Source organism: Phascolarctos cinereus, unplaced genomic scaffold (assembly GCF_003287225.1).
Source record: "Phascolarctos cinereus isolate Bilbo 61053 unplaced genomic scaffold, phaCin_HiC Scaffold_2;HRSCAF=192, whole genome shotgun sequence".
NCBI classification, from domain to species: domain Eukaryota; kingdom Metazoa; phylum Chordata; class Mammalia; order Diprotodontia; family Phascolarctidae; genus Phascolarctos; species Phascolarctos cinereus.
Window position 1 is genome coordinate 90,472,903 of NW_027555625.1, and position 21,627 is coordinate 90,494,529.

The 21,627-nt window shown below is 39.5% G+C and overlaps 1 protein-coding gene across 1 annotated transcript in view; it reads left to right on the forward strand.

The window, feature by feature from the left end:
• CAMKMT (calmodulin-lysine N-methyltransferase) overlaps positions 1–19,828 on the forward strand; it is a 501,359-nt gene extending 481,531 nt beyond the window's left edge. Inside the window, 3 exon segments of the mRNA XM_021001297.2 lie at positions 716–779; positions 13,600–13,731; positions 19,648–19,828. Of these exon segments, the coding sequence (XP_020856956.1) occupies positions 716–779; positions 13,600–13,731; positions 19,648–19,725 (274 nt within the window). The 3' untranslated portion in view covers positions 19,726–19,828.
• Positions 19,829–21,627: the final 1,799 nt, after the last annotated feature.

Below are 21,627 nucleotides of genomic sequence, written 5' to 3' on the forward strand. Positions count from 1 at the left end.
CATGGTGTGAGAGCAAAGGGACTCAAGAAAGAGAGGGGCAGTTAAGAGCAACCATGGTCCATTGTGGACATGGTCTGAAAGCAAATTGGTTGAGGCTATATACAGGTATAGGGATGAAACCTAGTTGCTGGCACACACCCACACATACACAGGAGTACATACATACATACACACATACATACATACATATACATACATATATTGTACCAGTCTGGAGTGGACTGTGATGAAGTTTGAAACAGCAGATTCTATTCAATCCATTTTGTCCTGTTTCAGAAAATGAGTGCCCGAGGAAGGAGTGGGTAGGATAAGGTGACCTAGGGTATTGGGTGATATGGTATCACCCAATAGGTGGGTAGAAGAGCTAAGTCTACAAGGATCTAAGCTATGATGAACTTAAACCCTGGGTGACATGAATAGTATACTCAGAACCCCACTAGCCCACCTTCTCCCTACCACCCTAGCTAGCCCAGTCAGATGTGAATCCAACACCAATGCCTATTGGTGTTTTGACTTGATTTGGTTGACATTCGTTATGATATCTTTCCCCTCCCCCTTTTCTATAACAGCATATGAATAGAAGGAAATTCAGACTTCAATTTCTCCTTTTTAGCCTTGTGTCAACATGGGTAATTAGCCTTGTACTTATCTGCATTAGTATCATTAGAATTGAAAACCCATTTTAATCTGGATTCTGTTCTCTTCTCAATGTCAGCCTGTTTCTGGACCAGTACAGAGCTAGCCTTGTTGATGCAATAAAGAGATTACTCCAGCCCAGTGTAAGTATGTTTCTATTTTCTCCTGAACACTGGCTTCAGAATAATTAGTCTGTGCACAATGATTGAGAGAGTAATGGAATGGCAGGATTAATGTCATGTAATACTTTAATACTTATTATGTCCAACTTCAATTGAGTCTTCTAATCTATCAGATTCTTTCCTAATCATAAACCAGGAAACTTCTTACACTTGGCCTTCTGATAAGGAACACAGTGGGTAGCAAAAGAAATGAAAGCACTTCAAAGATAGGGTGAGATCATTTGTTATCAAAGTGTTTGTGGAGTATGTGTTTTTGATAACAATGTCTTCATATTAAAGGAAAAGTGAAAGTTTTTACTTTGGTTCCTATCATACATAATCCCTTCAATGGTAACCTTTGCCACTGTGTTCTTATTTATTGTGAAAGAACATTATTTCTCCTCTCTTCGTTTCTGTTTATGTCAAAGGGAAAGAACTTTAGATGAATCTGTATATTAAAACTTCTTTTCTTTCCAAAGTAAGCCCCATATTTACATATTACAGACATTAGGTCACAATGAAGCCAGGCATGGCATCAAGCTTTGTGCACATTTTTTATATTTATACATCCATTTATGCCTGTGAGTAAATTACATAGTTTATATCTACCCTTATTTTGTTGGGCTGTTATGCTAAGCTAGGAGGTCCTGTAACCAAGATGGAAAGTGAATGAACGTCTATTTAAAGCAGGGAAACATGTTTAAAGCCCAAGCGTAAAAAAATTATATAAGTATGTGAGACACTTGCTGTGCCCTAAGAATTTAAAACAGGTTAATGATGTTAACCTAGGTCTGACCTACTCACTATAAGGCAGAAACTTACATTTCCATAGGAAATGAGACTATTGGTGAAGAAAAGAATTTCCAAATTTTTGTTTTAAAAGTCTTTAAAGAAAAGAATTTACATTTCGGTCTCTAACCTCAGCCAGACTACTAATACCTTTTAATCTTGTGTTTATGTCTTTTTCTTGCTGAAAGTCCTAAGGCATTTTGATAACCATCCTCTGCTTTACACTGTTGTTGGGGTTTTTATTTTTTAATTTTGTTATCTCTGGGTAGCTCCCAAATGTATAAATAGCTTCCTCTGAAGAACTCCAAAAGCTTTGCAAGTGTTAATCAATTAAATTAGATTGGCCTTTGTAATCCCCACTGTGAGGTAGGTAGATACTCCTGAGGTGAGGAAGAGCCATACTCCAAGCTATTGAAGGCTGCCTCCATGGTTGACTGACCATTCTAACTTGGGGGTGGAGGAAGGAATGTCTGAGAACTTGGTCCTCCTGGCTAGCCTTGGGGGCTGGGAGTCACAGCTGAGAGGAAAGCATTTAAAATAAGGTGATGTTAAAGAAGAATGGCATTGAGATTCTGGAACGGGGAGGTCTGTAGAAAAATGTCACCAATCAATGCGTCATTTTCAATATCCCCTGGATCTTGCCTGGTACAAACAGTCCTTCCCTAATCACCGACATTCCTTCAAAGCAGATTTGTGGCAAATACAACTAATTCCATTTTGCTGAGGATTTGCCTGCTCTACCTGGGATCACAGTAGAAGAGTACTAGGGTAAAGAGTAGGTCAAAGGGCAGATTAGACTGGGATCTTAAGCAGTTCTCCTGCCCCCTCCATTAAAAATTGAACCATTGGTCCATGCACCTATTCATACAGTAAACCCTCACTGAAGGAAGGCAGTCAACAATCCAAGGGCACAGAACTGTGGGAAGAAGGCAGCAAATGCCAGATTGTAGTTGGTATTTATCCACAGTATTAGAAAGATCCAAATCTCTGAGTTGGGAACTAAAATCAAATGAAATGACACCAGTTAAGACTTATTTATGGTAGAAGATAACCCCCTCTTAGTGAGTGCATAGCACAGTAGACAGAGTATTGACTCCAAGCCGGGAAAATCCAACTTCAAATTCCATCATCTAGCTGTGTGCCCTTGGGCACGTCATGACTTCCCTGTTCTCTAATTTCCTCATCAGTAAATTGGAGATAATAATACCTATAATACCCACCTTATTGGGCTATGATGAAGCATAAATGAGGCAAAGTGTGTGCAGTGCTTTCCAAACAGTCAAGGGCTAAGTAAAATGTCAGTTGTTATTGTTGAGACTAACACTCATGTCACATTCCATGGGACCAAGGCCCAGGTCTCAGGTATCTTTTTGACATGTGGAGGTTCTAGTATTATTGAGAGAAAGAAGAAGGAGGAGGAGGAAGAGGAGAAGGAGAAGGAAAAGCAGAAGGAGAAGGAGAAGAAGGAGTAAAATAAGATGATGATGATGATGATGAAGAGAAGGAGGAGGAGGAAGATGATGAAGAAGAGGAAGAGGAGGAGAAATAGTGGGAGACAGATCCACTGAGAGGGGGAGATGGAGAGCATGCTTTAGTCTAGCAATGATAAAATATAAGATTTCTTTAAAAATTAAAAAACCCAAACTTTTCTTTGTTACATGGGATAATGGGAACTTGCCTTACTGGTGGCTAAATTGTCTGAAGGTGGCTCAGTAGATAGAGCACTGGGCCAGGAATCAGAAAGGCCTAAGTTCAGTTATAGCATCAGTGACTTGCTAGCTGTGTGATCCTGGGCTAGTCACTTAAGCTCTAGTTTCCTCAGTATCCTCAAGTAGTATTCCTCAGTAACCTCCTAGGGTTGTTTTGAAAATTAAATGAGATAATATTTGTTAAAAGTACTTAGCACAGACCCTGTCCCGTGGTAGGCATTTTATAAATGTTTATTCCCTTCCCTCTATCTACAATTTAACCAACACGTTCAAGGTTTGAAGGCACAAATGCTGTAGGGATTCTAATAGATCAGTAAGGAAGAAAAATATGGTTCTGTAAGACTTACAGATTCACAAAGCATTTTCCTCACTCCACTCCTGTGAAATGGGTGGGCAAGTGCTATGATCCTTATCATCCATTCCCTCATTCTCAGAGAAGGGATGACAGTAACAAGCAGGAACCTGAGATGACCAGGGGCTTCCAGGGACAAGCATACTGCTCTTTCCTCTGTGCCCCACTGTCTGCATTTGGAAGCAGCATCCATAGTCCCCTACTAATAGTTCAAGGTTCTGACAATTCAACATGAGATATTTAGAGGGAATTCTTAGGACTCTCTGTAGCTACATCACCAAGTTATTTATATACAACACCAGTGTTAGCTAAATCCTCCCCCCTTGCAGGAAATACCCACTTGCTGAAGATCAGTGAATCAGCTTATTGAGGGCTAATTACTCATGGAACTCTAGTGTGCAGGGTGAAAGTGCGAAAGTCTTCCTTTATCTCTCTCCATAGGTACAATGCCACCCAAGTAGCCCCCATGTTTGGGGGTGGGGAAATGCCTGGAGATGCATTTGTTCTGCAGTGAACAAAGGCTTAAGGGGCCCATTCTAAAATTTGTGCTTAGAAAGTGTTGGGCAAAATTTTCTCCACTTCAGACATTGATCACTTGTGAATGGCGTTCCCTGAAAAAAATGATTTGACTTCTAGGGAAATTTCAAACCCTAGATTTCTAGCTAAAGCAAAACCAGCTGCTGGTTCCCAACGTGTCCAGAGGCAAAGAATGGCAAATGGAGGGGATTGGGGTGGAGGAGGAGGGCTGCTACTCAGCCCTTCAGAAGATTATAAATAGGGATGTGGCTGAGGGGAGGAAGGGTCCCTGGAGAGAGCTTAATGAGCAAGGCAGGTTTCCAGTTTGGTCCAGAAGCAATGGAGAAATCTCAGGGTTGTGTCCCAGCCCTGCTGCTAATCTGACATCTGTTCCTGGGTGGGCAATTATAGACAACCTCCCAACAAGGAGCAGTAGGATTCACCAGCAGAGACTTGAGTTTGGGCAGGAAATGTTTGTCACTTGCTAAGAATGAAAACTTTCCCAAATTCCCTGGTTTGGGAGAAACTACAAAGACAGTAGATGTCACTTGTGCCAGTATTCAACAATGCTGTGTGCGAGAAGATTCTGCAGCAAAACTGCACGAAGACAGCAATGTGAATGATAGTACCGAAAAAAAAAAGTTGAAATCAGCAAATTGTATTCAATGAAGCAACACTTCCCTTTTTTGGTGACTGGCGTCTTGTCACTGATGATTGATAGAGCGAGATGCACTGAAGTCTATGCTACTGCAAGTCTCCAGCAATCCCAGTGTCTGAGATCGGAAGCCCCAAATGTAATTTAAAATAAGGCAACAGCCTGCAAGTTGAACTATGGACCAGAAGTGACAACTAACAAACTCTATCTGCTAATTCTCCTCAGAAATGGCTTTGGAGTATTCAGAGAGGGCATTCAGGGAAGCTAGGAAATAGCAGTTTACCTAGGACCAGGAGGAGATTTGGGGGACAGCAGTATTGACAGGTCTCCTGCTTGTTATCACTGTTACCAAATTGTCAAGAATTCAAAAATATCACTGCAGACTTCATTTAACCTTCTCTAGAAACTAGCCTTAGCCTAACTGCCAAATTCCAGGAGCCCTGACTCTATCTGAGAAATGCTGTAAATGTAAATGATGGGCTCCCTCTTTAGAAGAGCAATTTCTTTTTACTGACAGATTTTCTCCTTTTTTTTGGTATCTAACATCTCTAATCTACTTTATTTCACTGACATTTAGTACAAACTGTTTTTGCTTGTCTCACGGAAATTGGTTTGTAAGGGCTGAGTGCTGTGAGAAGACAGTGCCAGGAAACTTAGGTTCTTGTCAATTTTTCTACTGCCTCTTTGGCCTATAACATTTTTTTGGTCTATTCCTGGGTGAAAATGACAACTTACCAAGCAATGGTGAGGACCTGCAATGGGTTGTTTTGAGAAGAGCTAAGTCGGTTCAGTTTCTTTTATAACTCAAAGAAGAGCCTAAGAGAAAATACCTAGCCTCCATCCTAGAGAGGAGCTATTATTGAGAGGACATAGAAAAGAAAAAGTAACAAGATGTATAAAATCTTTCCTCACTATGAACTATAAACTATATTAATAAGGCTAAAGATTAAAGGCCAACTAGCTATCTCTAAAATAGAGGTTTTTAACATTTGTGTGTGTATGTCATGGAATCTCCTGGCAGCCTAGTAAAGTCAATGCCCACTTTCACTTACCTCTTCTCAGAATAATGTTTTTAAGTGTATAAAAGATTGTATAAACATATAAAAATCCATTACAAAAGAAATCAACTATATTGAACTAGTTATAAAAAATATTTTTAAAACAAGTTCATGGACCCCAGGTTAAGAACCTTCCCTGCTCTAAGAAGGCTTAGGTCTTTCTCCAGCTCACACTTTTACTACCTACATCCTAACAGATCATTTCTAAAAAGTGCAATACGAAGTGTAGAAATGGCTAAATAAATGTTACTTATTGTTATTATAATCTCACACCTGAGAAAGAGTGCTCAGTTTCTTCATCTGTGAAATGAGAAGATTGGCCTGCATGTCCAAGTCTGGACCCCTTAGCCTGGCTTCTTCACTACTTGGCCTGAGCTCATTGAGCAGCTTTAGTGCCACCTCTTGCCCAGCACTGACTCCCCCTCAATTAATCTAGTCCCCTTCCTGTCCTTCACCTCCATTCCTTTGCCTTACCTCACCTGGAATTCCTCTCCCCTCCCCCATTCCAAAACCGAATTTTCCTTGAAAGCAAAATTTAAGACCTACATCTTTTATACTTTATCATGAAATTTAGTGTTTGATCACATACTGCTTTGTATTATTCTCTAGTTTCATCAATGTAAATCTTATCTTCCCAGCTACAGAGTAAATTCCTTGAGAGTTGGGTCAACGTCCTCTATTTTTTTTGGTAATCCCACCATACTGTGTTGCACCAAATTGGACAAATAGATGTTAGTAGATGTAGTTCAGAGGTATCAAAACAGGGCCACTAAACTTTATATAAGGATCCCTGCTGGCCTCACATTGACTTAGAAAACCATTTGTTGACATGATCTATGTTCTACTGTATTTTTATTTATTTTGTTAGGTATTTCCCAATTACATTTTAATCTGGTTCCAGGGGACTTGACTTAGAGTTAGGAGACCTGAGTCCAGGACCATAGGTAAATAACCTCTGTAAGTGTGGCTCTCAAAACATGGTCCAGGATATAACCCCTTTCATAGGGTCTGGAAAGTCAAAACTATTTAAATAATCCTATTAAGAAGTTTTAATTTCTAATACAATAAATATCAGTTGATATTACTCCACATGAAAAATGCTCTTTGGATCCTCCGTAGTTTTTGAGTGCAAAGGGGTTCTGAAACCAAAAAGTTTGAGAGCTAATGCGTTAAACCTTAGTTTTTTCATCTGTAAAATGTAGACAATGATACTTTGCACAACCTACCTTATAGAGTTATTATGAGGAAAGCATTTTGAAAATGTTTATGTAAGTGTGGGCCTGCTAAGTAGTACAGTAGATAGAGTGTTGGGCCTGGAGTCAGGAAGACTTAGACACTTATTAGCTGCGTGACCCTGGGCAAGTCACTTAACGCTATTTACCTCAGCTTCTCATCTGTAAAATAAGCCAGAGAAGGAAATGGCAAACCACTCTAGTATCTTTGCCAAGAAACCCCAACGAAGGTCTTGAAAAGTTGGACACAACTGAGAAACAATTAAACAACCAATATAATTGTAAGTTCTTATTTTTTAGGGAATTACTAAAATATTTATCATAAAAGGGGAAAAAAATTTTATAAGCCTAAAACACTTCTCTTAAAAAGTTTAAATCATACTAATTAAGTAAATGCAGAGCAAAGCATCATGCTGTAGTGGATAGAGAATCTAGGTTCAAATCCCATTGAGGTATTGGGCAAGTCACTTAATTTTCCTGGGCCTCAGATTCTTTCCTCATTTCTAAAATTAAGGGATTAGACTAGATGGATAGCCTCTAAGGTCCCTTCCACTCTAAACCGATAATTCTATGAATAAGTCCCACTTTTGACACATACTGGCCATATGACCCTGCCGAAGTCACTTAGCCTCTCACTGGCCCCAAGAAACACTCTTAGACTCTTAAGTTGCAGAATAGTTGCTGATATGCATTTATAGGGAGAGTTTCTTCACTGGGGACTTTCCTACTCCAATGAAATCACAAGTTAGGACCCCCCAAAAAAGAAAGTGAATACATGTAACTCCAGCAAAATGTCTACAGATTCATTCAAGATATATATAAGACCAATACATGGAATTTCTGCCATCTCTAGGGAGACAAATGAGCAAAAAAGCAAAAAAAAAAATTATCATAAGCAAAGATTTGCATTTGATTTAGTGATCTTTCTGAATTTTAAAAATATTTTGTAAAAGTAAGTATATAAGAAGTTAAACTTTGATTAATTGAAAGTCACCTCTTTAAAGTCATGATAACTTGACATTCATAGAATTCTTACATTTTTAATTTTTAGAAAACAAAAAGTGCAGTTGATCTGCCCAGATCCTACTAGGTGGATTATTGTGCTCTGCTGGTATTGTTGAAGACCCTTAAAACAACGATGATTATAATAATCCCATCTTTCCTCCAAGATATTTGAGTGTGATGAAAGAAGGAAATGTCACATTCTCTCTAGGGCCATGGTTCCCAGATGACAGCTGATCTTCACTATCCTCAGGTTCTAGGGGTATCCCTGCAGGTTGTGGTTTCTAACCCTATTGTTCCTGAGCCCTCACTGATGCCCTATTAATAATTAGAATCAGGTGAACTCCCATTAACTTTTAGAAAAGAGATTAACTGAAGAGGGTATGGCATGACTAATGGGTACACAATGTTCAGCCTTGGGAGAACAGGCTGAAACATAAAGTACAGTGGTAGTGAGGCATACGTGTAGCAAAGGGTATCTCCCAACTCCTGGTCCCAGCCCCTCCACCCCTTTTTTTTCCTCTGTGGAGCCTTCATGAAGTTCTCCTTAGGTATCTTCAGTTATCTCTCTGCTAGGCTGCAGGTATCGGTGCCTTTCTAAAGTCCATAGCTAGCCCTTCTTTCTTCAAGTCTCATATTCCCTAAGACCATAGCCATCATCATCCTAGGTCTTTCCACATTTGTCTGCAAAGGCTTCCACTGTCATTTGTCACTACTTCTCTGGTAGCCACTACTACTGACTCTGGTTGCTGGTGGGGCTTCTGATGGAACCTCTGTGGATCTCCTGAATTCATGCAATCCCCTGGGCACTCCCCATCTCAGTCTAGTAATTCACTTAAGATCAGGAAAGAATAAGCACAAAAGAATCAAAGGTACTATGTGTTCATGGATACATGTTGACCAGATTGGGGAGTGTGGCCAGCTTGACCCTTCCCCACACTGCAGCTCAAAGTATCTCTTCTCATTCAAAGCCTCCAAAGGAAAGAGAATTAAATTGGAGTGGCACACACCTTTTTTTGTGCACTTAGTTCAGGGTTAGCACCTTCTGCATCACTGGTTTTTCCACAGCCAATTAGAAGACGTTTTGTCAACAGATAGCACCATCCTTTGAATCATCATGGCCAGAAACTTACTCTCATGGTGGCTTGGACTGAAACTATTTTGAGCACATGCTGAAGGGACTAGGCACTCTTTGATCTGTCCCTTTGTTAATTGCTTATTTTCATTATTATTAATTATTAATTTTCAGTCCCAACTGGGATGCATTTGGAACTCATTGTCCATATCCCCAATCCAGAACAATTCTCTGGGGTGCCAGGGAGATTCAAATATTACCCTTTTTGAATACTTTACCCAGTGCCTTTTACTAAAAAATTTCAGAAAAGTACCTGTCATAGATCTTATAACATCCCAAACTTACAGGCAGAAGTTATAATCACACCCCACCCCTCCCAAAACAGAATTATGCAGATTCAACAAATAACATTTTATAAAACTTATCAGAAGTTATTTCTTACCTTATATCTATGAGGCACCTGTCTTAGTGCTTGCAAAGGCTTGCACCTCCATAGCATAGCACCACTCGAGGACTATTTCCCCAGCTCCCATTAACATTGGTGGGTGAGGTCCCCAGAAGGCAGCATGTGACTATCCTCAGGCTTTAGAGGTAACCTTGAGGGGCTGTGTTTCTACTGTTGCTTATGAGCCCTCACTGGTGTGCATCCCATTGATTATCAGCCAGTCACCTCAATTAGCTGTTAGAAAAGGGTATTTACTAAGGTAATACTATAAGAGTATTCAGTATAAAACATCCCCCCACCCCAAACTATAGGTACATTCTTGCTGTGGACACATCCTAGGGAAAATGGGCTCAAATTTAAAGTACAAAGGTAGAGAGACTGTATAAATAATGCATGTTATAAAAGGGCATCTCACAACTACTGGTTATTGGAAGTCCTTTTCTTCCTTTGGAGAGCCTTCGGAGGCTCCTTTTAAATGCAGTTGTCCTCTGGTGCCTTTGTAAAGTTGACAGCTGGCAATTTCACTGTTACAAGGGGTCCACAGTTCCAGAAGTTGCCACTGTTCTTAGGTGAATTTTATTGCAACCACTTTTGTCATGGAATGAATGAATGAATGGGTCATTTATTAAGCACTTACAATGTGCAAATCACTGTGCTAAGCACTGGGAATACAAATAGAAGAGTAAGACAGTCCCTGCTCTCAGGGAGTTCACATTCTAATTGGGGAGAAACACATAGGGAAAATTTCCACTGCAAGCAAAATGGAAAGATCCCATGGTCCTTAGGGTGCCAGGATAAAGTAGATAATAACTCCTCTTCCTTAAGGTCATTTCTACGGATAAAATCTTCTAAGTTTCTGATATTGAACCACTTACAGTAAAAGGACCTTAGTGAAAACTTTGTTTTCTGGGTCTTCAATAGTTGTGGCTGTAGGAACAGTTAGTCACTGTATCTCCACAGGAGTTGCTTCCCAGGTTGAAAGATTGTATTCTTCATTCACTGCTACTGGCTCCAGTAGATTGGAGCAACCCTCCTCACCAGAGTCCCTTTCTGATATATCATCAGAATCTCCTGAACTGGGATGGGAGAGACAGAGGCAGAAATAGGCTCTCTCCACCCCACCGTCAAGTGATTCCCTCATAGACTTGACTGGCAATCTTCCACCACTGCATTTGTTTGACAAGAGACTTTACTGTGCTGACCTGGCTTGCTTTGTTTTGTACCTAGGCGGAGAAGTGTGTCTTATTCTTTCATCCAATCACGGGCTATTTTCTGAGTGGCATCAGCTGCGTATCCAGTGGTCAAAAGACTTTATTTCTTTCAGATTGATTGACACTCCCCCACCCCATCCAGTTTACTCATTGAATCATTTTACTGAGCTGCCTTCTTTAATTATATTAATTGGGTTGGAGATAGAAGTCCCCAGTCAGAAGGAAGGATGGGAAAGAAGGAAGGAAGAAATGGAGGGAGGAAGGGAAGAAGGGAAGGTAAATTTAAAAGTAAATAAATAATAGGCTCAAATAATTACTCTCTGCCATTATTTCTCTTCTTACTAGATATAATGCCATCCCAGATTGAACATTATGACATCACAATAAGCTGAAAATAGAGCTTATTAGAGAGGCGACTTTACTTCATATATGGATATCTTAAAATGAAATAGACCTCTAAGTCTCCCAAGGGCTTTAGTTTTTAGATCATTCAGGATATGGATTTGGTCATCAAAATTTTACATGCTATTCAACTCAATTTTTAAATTGTTTGTTAAGCGCCTATCATGGGCAAGGCTCTGGCCCCCAGGCCCTAAAGAAACAAAAAGATGATGTAAGACAAAGACCCTGCCCTTAAGGTGGGAAAGACCTCTATGCAAACAACTACAGTATGGGCAGAATGTAAGTGAAGTTCAGAGGCAATGTCAAAAAGGTTATGAGCAATGGGTGAGATCACTTCCAGCCATCCTTTAGCTTTCCTGCAAGATTTAAAAGGCCAGGTGACTTGCCCAAGGTCACCCGGCAAGCTAGTGACAGAATATGGACTGGTTTTGTGAAACTGAATGTCGACTTAACCCAAGAAGCCCATGGCAGTGATTTAAATGTATAACATAGATAATAGCTTTAAAAATTTGACTCTCTCATTGTGACCGTAAAACAATTCTGGAAGGCAGCTTTAAATGAAACAGTTTTCATTGTTCAGACATCTAAAAAGCCAACCAGCTTTCAGAAATGACTAAATGACCTACTAGGATTCTTTATTCTTTTTTCCTTTTTAATGGAGGCTTTTGCTCCCCTGCTGAGACCACGTATTATATCCAGTTTCACATCAGAATGAATTTTTGTGGCTAAGTTTGAAAACCTCCTGAAAATAGCAATTAATAATGGAAAAGCTGACAGACCCATAAGTGTAGTGGCATGAATGGCGCTGCTATAATTATGTGCCTTGGTGTGCTTATATACATGTAAACACATTATAAAAATATAGTGTGTGTGTGTGTGTGTGTGTGTGTGTGTGACAGTGTATCCTCATACAGGTAGTTGAGGAAGTGAGTGCATATGCATCCAATTCAATTCAATAAATATTTATTGAATATAAAATATGTGTAGCCTTGGATTAGATGCTATTAAAAATAAAATTTCAGTTTTACATTTGGGTAACCCTCCTTGTTTCTCAAAGTGCTTTACATAAGTGATGTCATTTGATCCTCAAAACAACCCCTTACTTGAAGATGTTGTTACACAATTTGACAGATGAAGAAACTGAGACAGTGAGGTTAAGTGACTTTCCATCAGAGCCGGCACTAGAATTGGGGTCTGATGGCTCTAATTTCAGTGTTGTTTCCACTGTTCTGTGCTATATTCTTCTACCACTCTAAATGACAATCTGTTCTTCAGGAGCAAATATGGTATGTTTTTATGATTGCAAAATCTCCCCAAAGTGATGCTTGACTGTAGTAGTGTGCCAGCAGCCAATGTTGATAGCTGCTTTGAAAATAATTAGGAGCTTGTAGACTTCTTTAGAAAGACAAAGATAGTTTGATGATTTGAACACCTAAAAATTTCAGGAGAACAAAATACCTGTGTGACACCCTAGTAGTTGTCATCATTCAGAGGAACTTTATGTCAGAGGTTCCTCTGAAATCAAGGAAATACCTTGTTGAAGAAGAAAAAAGAATGTCTTAATGCTATGTGGTACTGAGTGAAGTCTATGTTTATATTGATTTTCTCTGTTAAATTAGTGTCATTGAAATTCAGATGTTGGAATGCTAGAAGGAGTTGCTTTGCTCAAATCATGGCCATTTTGACGGATTTCAATGAATTTGGAAGCCAATAGATAGTAGCCTTGTACTACACATTAATGGAAAAGGCTGATGGTAGTAGTGAAATCTGAATACTCTACGTGTTTGTTAAAAAAAAAACACCTTGGTGATCATATGTGTTTTTATGGAGCATTGCTTGACATGAGGCTCTGATTATAAAGCATTTTCAAGGCATAACAAATGGAGGTTGTGTATCCCCATACCTACAAATATTATTGAGATGTTCTGCATTGTGTACATATCTTCAGCTGTTATTGAACAGCCCCTGGGTATTCAGTAACAGTGGGTACGTGCTACTGTTCTAGGCACTCTGTACAACCAAAAGGTTTCTGTGTTAGACTTTAGAGAGATGGTGTGTATTGTACCAAACACCAAGTTTCAGCATCATTCCATTTGTTATGTGTGTTGCTTGTGTGAGAGTGGTTCATTTTTGATGTGGAAAAAAAAACTTGTCAAAATACTTTATAATTTTTCTTTCACTAAAATCTAGTCTTATTTTGAATATCCAGTTTTATTGTTCCCTCTGTGGGAGCCTCATTAAGAACAATTGGGTCTTCCCTGCCCAAGAGCAGTTCTCTAAATGCTTGTGCTAATGTCTCTTATGTCTGGTCACTTTCCAGTTTGAAAATGCGTGAATTTCCTTTCTAATGTTCTAGGGGAAAGCGATGGTGTTTGCCCCACTCCGAGGGACTACTTTAAACCAGTTTTGCAATCTAGCTGAAAAAGCTGGTTTCTCTCTCCAAAGACATGAAAATTATGATGAACACATTTCAAACTTCCACTCCAAGGTTAGTTTTCTGCTTGTGTTAGATAACACTTTAATCCGCATTGCATTATGAAGAGATCATGGTCTTTTTGGCAGGTAACCTAAATATTTGATTAAAGTACTCCTTAGGTGTGTTGCTTCTGAACAGCTATTTGTATCTGATTATTTTTGTGTGGCAAAGTCATCTTTTATCTTTGCACGTCTAGGAGGATTTTTCAGAAACGGCGCCAGTTCACTCTTTTTTTCTGTAACAAACTAATCTTTCCATTCATAATAGACTAATTTGTGGGATGCAGGGTATGGAAATGAATAATAAACAAGCATTTATATTTTAATGAAAAAACCTCCCGCCTTTAAGTAGGTTAAATGCTTTGCTGTCCCAAAATAAATAGAAGGTGAATGTCTAATTGTATCATATCGGACTGTAAATCCTTATCTCCCCTAGCTTTATAGCTGGGTCAGTTGGCAGTTTCAGACCGCTAAATCTCATACAGAATTTCACAGTTGCGAGGTTATATGTCAGATCGAGGAGCTACAAGATTTAGGTCAAAAGCACTTATCTGAGAGTGATTTCTAAGCTTGCTTACATAAAGCAGTGTTATCAGCCTTTTTATTATTTATAGGAGAAGAGTAATGTAGGACATGAAGAGGCAAGTGTTCCACAGAAAACTTTTTAGGAATCCTACGTTTGTTAATACATGTCAGGCTTATCAGGATCACATTTATTACCTCTGATGATTTCAGGGCATTGCTCCACGCCTCACAGAAATCGCCTGTGCTGAGCTAATCTGACCTCAGCAAGATCCTTTGGCTCATCATGATTTTATAAGTTGTAGTTGCAAAAAAGTAAAGGCCTGACCTCGATTTCCTCCTGGGAAAATATTAATAGCCTTCTCAACACTCTTTATTACCCATTGGTATAGCAGGCAATGTCTTGTTTTTAGAAAAAATATGGATGCAGATTGAGATTGAGGAAGCCAGCCACTTCCTGGAAATTCATTGACTTCCTGGGGTCACCAGGGTCCCATTTTAGTCCGTGGAAGAAGGTTTACTAAAATGGGACCTTATGGACTGAAAGAGTTAAATACTTCTATAACTAGCAATTTATTCCTTCTGACAGAATCTGGTCCACCATTTATTATGGGGGGAGGGGAAGAAAATTACATGTAAGTCAGCTCTCATCCAGTTGCCTAGAAGCCTATTTTCCATCATTCACCCCACCCCCAGAACAGGAGGAATGGCTTTTAGGGTATTATGTGGTAGGCGGAATGTTCTCTCATACTCCCCCTTTTTTTCTCCATTCCTCATAACAGAGTGGTCTCCTCTCCAGCTATAGTTACTAGGGAAGAGATTAGAGGTACAGAGGTCACCTGATGATGAATTTTATCATGATGCCATGCACTTATATAAATGTGAATCATTATTATCATCTCCTGGAACATCAAATGTATTTTCTCATTGTCGGCTTGTAAAATCCAAGTTACCAGGTGATTATGAGGGGGCTCTGCACTGTGGGACATGTCCACCCTATCATCTTCAGTGACCGTTCTAAAAGTCAATGGTAGAGTCCTTGGCTTACCCCCCCACACACACACCTGTGTAAGTGCTCAATGAACAGTGACTTTCTCTTTAAACTCTGCCTGGTGCCTACCTCAGCATAGTGCACGCCCATAAATAAGCACCCTCAAAAATAATCATTGACTGATTGACTAGTTTCACAAAAGTAGCATTTATTGAATAAGTAGAATTGACAGAGGGCCTTAATTCATTATCTCAGCATAAATGTCTAAAAAATCAAAGTATGTGAGTTTTCCCCTATTCATTCACTTTACATATTACCTCAGGGATCTCTTTTGTCATCTTTTAAGCAGCAGAAATGTAATACAATATTGCCAGGAGGAGATGTTCAGGGAGAGCTTTAGGTAATTGGTATAACATGATGGCAACAGTATACCTAAGTTTTTTGGTGGTGTTTAGCCCAAAATGGGAAGGAGTGCTGGATTTAGAATCAGGAGACATGGATTTGAATCCTGGCTGCCTGGCCCTCAGTTTTCCTCATCTGTAAAATGAGAATATTGGGCTAGAAGATACCCATCCAGCTCAAAATCCTGAGATTGTATGACTATAAAAGGGTGCCTCTTGTCCCCCAAACAGACACATATAGCACCAGGCTTTCCAGCATCGAGGGCCTTGGATCACGTTAGAATAATTACTCTCAGAACAGATGCATACTAGCAAAGCTATAAGGGATACACTTGTAGTTGTCGTTTATAAAATGAGGGTGTACAGAAGGGATCCCCACTGTACTAGGGCCTTTGGAGGGGGAGTGTGGAGGTAGGTGTTGGTGAGCAGGGTGGGCAGAGCTGGTCTGGAGTGAATGCTGCCTCCTTACAGATTCAGAGAGCACCTTCCAAAGGACTGAATAGATATCAAAGCCACTGAGAGAGCTAGCTCCATTGTTTCTCTCTTACTACCATCCCATCCATCCTCAGGACAAAATAGGAAGCAGTGCTGCATGCTGGACAAGTGAGCCAAGCCCAGGAGTACTTGCTTGGGGATGTGAGCCTCCCCACAGTAGGATAGGGTAGGGTAGGGAGGGTAGGGGATGTTGACATCAGAAGCTTTCTTATATTTGCCTTATGCTAGTGAGCCCCAGCTTTAAAAAGTTTTCCTTCCTAGTGGGGAAAACCAGTTGTCTTCCCCTCCATCTCCTCGTAAACTTCTATCTTCCCTGGGATGAGACTGCTCCCAAATGAAGGAGAGGAGTTTTCCTTCAGGCTGCATGTTATCCTCTTAGCCCTACTGTTTTGGAATAGAGCGTAACCAGCTGGAGAACTGTAAGACGTCTGATAATACAGCTCTTTGCTGCTGTCCCGTCTTAATCTTGTTACACAAATGGTTGTGAAGAGATTCATGAATTTTAATTTTGCCCTCTGCATTAGTGCCTCGTGTCACTCATACACAGCTGCCTCCTATGTAGAGTTTTTCACCCCTCCTCCTACAACAGGGGGAAAAAATTAGTTACAATCTTGGCAGTAGTGCAAGTCTAAAAAAAAATCCACAGATTTAGGCAGCCACCCATGAAGCTGATTAACAGTCAGTGATCAGGAGGAACAGCTTTGCCTCTTAAACTTTTCACCTTTCATTGTTAGCTGTGAAATTTTATTTCCGTTAAAAAAGCAAGACTGTAATCAAATCTGTGCCATTCTAGACTTTCTGCCAGGGCTTTGGTTATACTGCACCCACCTTCTTCAGCCACCTTGCTTGGGAGCCAATCTTCACGAGGTGGTGGATGCTCTTAAAATATTGGCTTTGCATCTGTCCCAGGCATTGGGAGGAAAAACGCAACCCAGCTTGCCACTCCTACCCCTCGGTCCCTTTGCTAGCTAGCTATGGCAGACACTGCCCAGCTGGGTGGATCACACGTGTCCAGATGTGAGATTGGCAAATTGTTGAGGGGCATAGAGATCTCACTTAGGAAATGGAAGGAAATACTGTTAGCTTGGAATTTTGTTAATGAAAATCCCCTCATTCATAGAAATAGCCTTTAAAATGTCATTTCCTCCAAAGCATTATTTTCTTCTATCTCAAAACTACCTGTGTTGATTTATTTTCTCTGTGTGTGTGTGTATGTATGTATGTATGTATGTGCTCACACACACGTGTATGTATGTGCACTTAGTAATGAAAAATAGTCTCAGGCTCCGTGGTAAAGTCAGGACATTGTGTCAAAAGAACGGCCATATTGCATTTCTGCTTATCTATTCAGAATGCCACATTATAAGTGGCTGGTGCTCAGAATCTGTGTGGTGTGCTGTTGATAATTGTGGATACTGTAAAGGGTAAACAGTATGAACTCCACTCCTGCGGCAGCTATTCACAGGGTAAGGCTGAGTGTGTTACATCCAATTATGAAGTAAAGCATAATGCTACTAATAGCAGCTATGTAATTTAGTTCAGTCCTCAAAGACCTTGCTTTAACCTGCAAAATTGAAAAATTGTTTTATTCACAATTTGCTTTTTGTTCATGTTTTTAAAAAAGGTGCCTTTTCATTTCTTGAAATTATAATTATTAATTGGGCACAGAAATATAGCTTTGATACATGGAATTACTCTTAAGCCATATAACATTCCCCACCGAAGCAGGTATTTTTCTAACTGTTTTGTGTGTGTTTCAAGTACCCTGATGCTATAGTCTTGACACGTTCATGATCTGGTGACAGGTTATAATATTTTCTTGGAGGGTTCCCTCCTCCTCCATTGCTGGAAGGGCTCACAGATGGCATTGAACTGGACCTACCCCCTTCCAGGAATGAAGACTCTGTTTTGGCCTGCAGAGGTCAGCACAGAATCCAAGTTAAAAGTGGTTTCTAGCCCATATTTACAGAAGAATTATTTATCCCACATATTACCTCAGGGACTTTATAAAGAGCTCATTTGAGTCTCTCTCTATTAGTACATTGTGACTGAGTAGGTCAGCTGATTCAAGCTGAGTAATCAACTTTCCTTTATCCCCACTCCCTGAGGAAAGAATTCAGCTGCCTTTGCCTCTCTCCACCCAGTGTAAAGCATTTGGGGGGAATTCCCTCTGTCAGTCTCCCAGGTGGGGGGCAAGTAGGATCAGAGATGTTTGAACTTAGTAGGTCCTGACTGGTGGTTTTGCTATAGGAAATCTGTGAGGTCATTTATCCTGTATTCTTCTAAGAATGAAAAGAATGGGGAACTGTGATTTAAAAAAAAAAGATTTTTAAAAATCTTTGCTATGTTGGGGTGACAAGAATCTGTAAAGATCTTTCCATATTGACAATCTTCTAGGAAATAAATTGAAGTTACTTCAGTGTTTATGCAACATACACCTCAATAAAGTAGATTAGAATGAAAAGACCAAATCAGCTTTTTCTCCCTATGGAAGGAGAAAAGTATGTTAATTAATGAGGGGCCCAAGGCATCCAGAGCCACTTCCCAGCTAAGGACTATGCTCTAGAGAAGGCCTACGTTCCAATTACGTTTACAGTACCCTGTCCTAGACTAGCCCATATTTTGTTTCTGGCCATTCTGGGAAAGAAAGCAGAGCTGAGCTGCTTCATTTGTTTAGATTGGGGGTCGTATTTGGCCGATTTATATCAATCCCTAAATTGTTTCATTCTCCAGTTGGAAATAATATTCAGGATGTCCTTACCTCCAAATCATTTTTTAAAAAATAAAATATTTAACAAGTAGTAAAAAAAAAAAAAAGCAGCTGATCGAGGATCTCAGCATAATTGGACACTCAAAAAAATTTGAGTTTGGTATTTGTAACTAGCAAAATATCTTTTTACCATTCTGGCTAATTAAGGGAATGTTAATTTTAGATTTGTGAGTCTTTTTTTAAATTTTAATTCATTATTTTTCTCTGATAAAGAAATTTTTGAATTTCACATCATTAATGTAAAAAAAGAAAACAAATAACAGACTCTTCAGGAGCTGCTACAGGGCCTTTCTGATATCTAAGCCCAGGCAAACCTTGTCCTGTCGAGGTATTGTCGGGGTCTGCTAATGTCTGGCGATCTCTAACACAGTGGGGTGGGGAGGAGGATGGAGCTGCAGCGTCATTACACATAGCTTGGTCTAGGGATGGTAAGTTAACCTCCTGGTGAAAAACTTCACACTTTCTGGTGAAATCCTTGGGTAATGTCATTAACTTCCTGAGTCAGTAATTTGTTGTTCAGATTCTTTTTGTAAAATGCTGTTTGGTTTGTGTTCTGAAAAGTGCTGCTCATGAAAGTAACTTATGATTCGTATTTCCATAATGCTATCGTTGGGTTTCCATAGAGTGCTAAAATTTGTGTTTGCTTTTAAGTTGTGTATCAGTTTCTGGATGATGTTTCTCATAAATGGTTAAAGTAAGTTATTATCTATAAGTAAAAACTGATCCTCCCTTATTTTTTTTAATTTTCAGTTGAAAAATGAAGGATGGGATACATATGAAGAAAACATTCATTATCCACTTCTGCTAGTTTTAACCAAACACGGATAAAAGACTAAACAACTCAGAGAAGGCAAACATCAATATGTATAGTCATATATTTTTCCAAAAAAATCTGAACATGTAATTGATAAGATAAAAGAAAAGTGGTTGATTTTTTTGTTTGTTTGTTTTTGGCTTGTTGATATTGGAAAGTCTTAAGATTTCTGCCTCATCTCACCTCCAGAATATTGTAGGGTTTTGAGTTTCAGATTTTACCTTTTTTTAGATACAGTGATTCTTAAGCTCTCCAAAGCTGTTTTCCTCGTCCTCCCAGCCCAGCCAGCTTCATGCTCTTCCTGAACCAAACTGTTTTGTTTGTCCGTGAAAACTCACATATACTTGTGGTAAACCTAATGCTTTTCTGGTTAATTGGGAACAAAATTATTTTTAGTTAGAGTTTTTTGCAGAGGTTTTCTTGTTTAGGGGGAGACTTGTAAACAATACGCACATCATGATTCTTCTTTACGCCAAAAAAAGCCATTTCTTTGGAACCTCCCCCAAATATTAGCTATTTCTCTCTCTCTCTCTCTCTCTCTCTCTCTCTCTCTCTCTCTCTCTCTCTCTCTCACACACACACACACACACACACACACACACACACACACACACACACACACAATGCTTTTTTCCCCTATAGATGTACAAGAAATCACTGCATCAGACCAAAGCATCATAAACTGACCGTTTGTCCTTCGGACACAATAGTTTGCCCAGCCCTCTGCTCCTCCTCTCCAATTATGTGTGATTAGTCTCAGTGTGTTGTGTCAAGAAGGGGGAGTGTGCTGAGTGCTTATTATCTGTTTAGGTACAAGAAGAGCACATTTAGGCTCTGACTATGAATGAAAAGTGAGCCTTTATCGAGTCTAAAATCTAACTGCTGCTTGTCTCCAGGCCACTTTAAAAACAAGTCCTTCCCAGAAAAATTCTAAACAAATGGCTGATAAACTGGATTGCATGTATGGGATTTAAAAATATCTGACTGGTAATTATCTTATTTAAACCAAACATATATTGTTATTTGAAGTGCTTCCAGGGTATAGTAAACATTAAATGGGTGCTACCCAGAACTAACAGAGAATCACTTTTCTGCAGGGAATCTGAGTATATTCTTTCCTGGTGCTTCCTCAAAATGGTTTAAATGCTTTTGTAGAAATCCAGATGCTTATCTGTAAAGGATCATCTGTGCATACGGAGCTGTAATGTCATTAACAGGTCATCTTTGCATCCTCATTCAATACTAGAGGCAAAATAATGGGTATTTAATATAAGGACCTTTTTTTAAAAAAAAAATTAAAGGAAAGGGAAGATTTGTTGAGGGCCTTTTTGCACATTAAACAAACTTGGCTGTCATAAAAACACCCACTCCTAAAAGTCTTCCTCTGTTCAACGTCTATCATCAAACAAATATTTCACCACCATCGGTTTGCATGTCCTTATATTCACCACTTTTTCTGCTCCATTAGAGCACCTAGATGGTTCTCTGAAGGCATAGGTCAAGTCTCAGTTAGATCATACATTTCTTTCTTACAAAAACTTGAATTGCAATGCCAAGTGATGGGCTAACATCACAATAACAGCAATTTATTCCTCTTTGGACAAAACAGCAGTCTATTCTCAGTGTTAGATAAAGACCAGGGCAATGCAAACCAGCCATTTAGCTGAGTAGTTCACTAGTGGTAGCTCTCCTTTGGGGATTGTATGGGTTGCATACTGGCTGAATATTTTCTTGTTTAAAAATCAGAAGCATTTGGGATGTTTTAAATAACAGTGCACATAGCTGTCCTCCACTTTCTTCATACTGGGGGAAAAAGCATAGACTTTTTCCCTACCCAGACAGTCACAAAATCTGAGACAAAGAAAACTCCATCCATAGCACTGACACCCAAGCCTGCCCATTCTTTCTTTTGAGTG